This window comes from Piliocolobus tephrosceles, chromosome 16 (assembly GCF_002776525.5).
Source record: "Piliocolobus tephrosceles isolate RC106 chromosome 16, ASM277652v3, whole genome shotgun sequence".
Classification (NCBI taxonomy): Eukaryota; Metazoa; Chordata; class Mammalia; order Primates; family Cercopithecidae; genus Piliocolobus; species Piliocolobus tephrosceles.
The window spans coordinates 71,254,406-71,256,964 of record NC_045449.1 but is presented as its reverse complement, the minus strand read 5'-3'; the positions used below and the strand labels follow the sequence as shown (position 1 = coordinate 71,256,964).

The following is a 2,559-nucleotide window of genomic DNA, read 5'->3' as shown; positions in this document are numbered from 1 at the left end:
AATGGCGTAAACCCGGGAGGCGGAGCTTGCAGTGAGCTGAGATCCGGCCACTGCACTCCAGCCCGGTCAACAGAGCCAGACTCCGTCTCAAAAAAAAAAAAAAAAATAGCCTTCCTCAGCCAGCCAGGGCACAGGCCGGTGACGGCTCCCCTGGGCATCCCTCACCTGTGACTTTTGGTGGAACACTCCGTTGTTTGCAGGGAGCTCAGTGTGACGAGGCCCACAGGGGTCCGGGACGCTGACCCCTCACGGCCAGAGCCCCAGACTCAACATGCCGGGGAAGGTGGGCACAGCAAGTCCCTGTCTTGGTGGGGACCTGGGATTGCCTGACTTGGGCACCCTCACACAGCACCTGTGCTCCAGGAAGGCAGGGGCGTCCCGCACCCCCAGCCCGCCCCGGCCACTGACCGTGCGTGATGGACTTGATCTCGATGGTCTTTGGGATGCGCTCCTCCGAGGGGGGCTGCACTGACTTCCGGCTGATTTTGGATTTGAAGAGGGTGTTGATTAAGGTGGATTTACCCAAGCCGCTCTGCCCTGGGGAGAGGATGGGAGGCCAGTCAGGGGTCTCTCCAGAGAGGCCAGCAGGGTCTGCACGTGGGGCCCCTCCCACCCAGGCACAAGGCTCCCCAGCCTGAGATTCAGCAGTGTCTGGGCTACCGCCCGGCAATACCCCTGCCAAGCAGCACCCGGGGACTTCACCCTCGAGCCAGGTGTCCAGTGACTGTGTAAACCCACACAGCCGGGCTCTGGTGCCAGCACAACCCAGGCCACAGTCCTCTCCTGAGAGGTGAGCCAGGCCTGGGTGAGTAGGCATCTCTTGCGCCCCTTGTGCTTTCTGGACAGCAGGTCTCCTGGTGGCTCAGATTTTAGACAGGACAGAGGCCAGGCTCGCGGAGGAGCCCAGGGCTGCCTGGGGTGCACCAGGTGGCCGGGATTCCTGCAGTTCACCAGGGTGGTGGGAACCAAAGCCCAGGGCAGCCTCAGGTGTTCAAACTGCTCCTCCCTGACTGGCTGGGGACTGGGCAAGTCATCTGACCCCACCCTGCCTCAGTTTCCTGATCTGCAAAATGGGATAAACAATCCTTTCCCCCGTGGAGCCAGTGTGAGCATCAGGCAGGCTCACGCACGTCCCATGGGATCTGCGGGGCCATGTGCTGGGGGGGGGTTGGCCTGCAGGGTGGTGCCACTCGAGGGACAGTGCCTGTGTGTGCGGACAGCCAGTCCACAGGTGACCGAGACAAACAAGGATGAGGAAGTGGCATTCACAGGCAACACAACACACAGCTCACACACACACTTCACAACACACACACAATTCACACACACGCGCACACACAATTCACACACACAACTCACAACACAAACACAACTCACCTCAAACATACCTCTCACATATACCTCACACACAACTTTCACAACACACACGAACAACTCACACATAACACACACACACACAACCCTCCAGACTCGGAGCCCCATTGCTTTACCTTGCACAGAGCTGCCTTGGGTTACGCTAGCAAGCACAAAAAAAAACACCCTAGGCCAGGTGTGGTGGCTCACACCTATAGTCCCAGTACTTTGGAAGGCCGAGGCAGGAGGACTGCTTGAGCCCAGGAGTTTAAGACCAGCCTGGGCAACACAGCGAGACCCTGTCTCTACATCAAAATGTTAACAATTAGCTAGGTGTAGTGGTGACCACCTATAGTCCCAGCTACAGAGAAGGCGGAAGTGGAAGAATTGCTTGAGCCTAGGAGTGCACGGCTGCAGTGAGCTAGGATCATTGCCACTCCACAGTGACAGGGTGAGACCCTGTCTCCTGGGCATGGTGGTGCATGCTTGAGGCACGAGAATCACTTGAACCTGGGAGGTGGAGGCCGCCGTGAGCCAAGATCATGCCACTGCACTCCAGCCTGGGCAACAGTGAGACCCTGTCTCAAAAAAACAAAACACAAAAAACACCCTAAATTACACCAATGTTCTGACTTTGATAACACCTTTCTAGGAAAAGTGTGGACTCCCAGGAGGACAAGGCTGGTGCTAAGAATCCCCAGCCTGAACTGTTTAGTAGCCCAAGGATGGACACTCCTGGCCCATCTCTCTCTGTCCACCAGGTCTGTGTCCTGGCCAAGCTCAGGTCAGGCGTTATGTCAATGTTCCAGCCATGACACCTTAGATCTAGGAGATGTCAACTGGGATACTTTAAAGTGTATCCCTTTATTATTGTTACTTGTATTATTATCATCACCATCATCATCCTCATCATCACCACCATCCCCATCAACACCACCATCACAACACCAGCACCACTACTACCATCATCCCATCACTCCCGTCATCATCACTACTTCTGTCACCATCACCACCACCAGTGTCATCAAATCACCACCACCAGCACCACCGTCATCCCCATCCCCCTCATCACTATCACCTCTACTATCACCATCACTACCATCATCCCTATCAACACCACCACCACAACCACCACCATCACCACGCCCATCACCACCATCACATCACCCACATCACCACTACCACCCCACCATCACCATCACCCCC

General features: G+C 56.2%; 1 protein-coding gene across 12 annotated transcripts in view; it reads right to left on the bottom strand.

The window, feature by feature from the left end:
- The window catches only part of SEPTIN9 (septin 9), a 175,324-nt gene that overhangs the window by 13,171 nt on the left and 159,594 nt on the right, over window positions 1-2,559 (bottom strand). For all 12 annotated transcript variants that reach the window (XM_023211696.2, XM_023211695.1, XM_023211697.1 and 9 more), the window contains one exon: window positions 409-537. In XM_023211696.2, coding sequence (XP_023067464.1) covers window positions 409-537 — 129 coding nt within the window. The remainder of the gene's footprint in view (window positions 1-408; window positions 538-2,559) is intronic.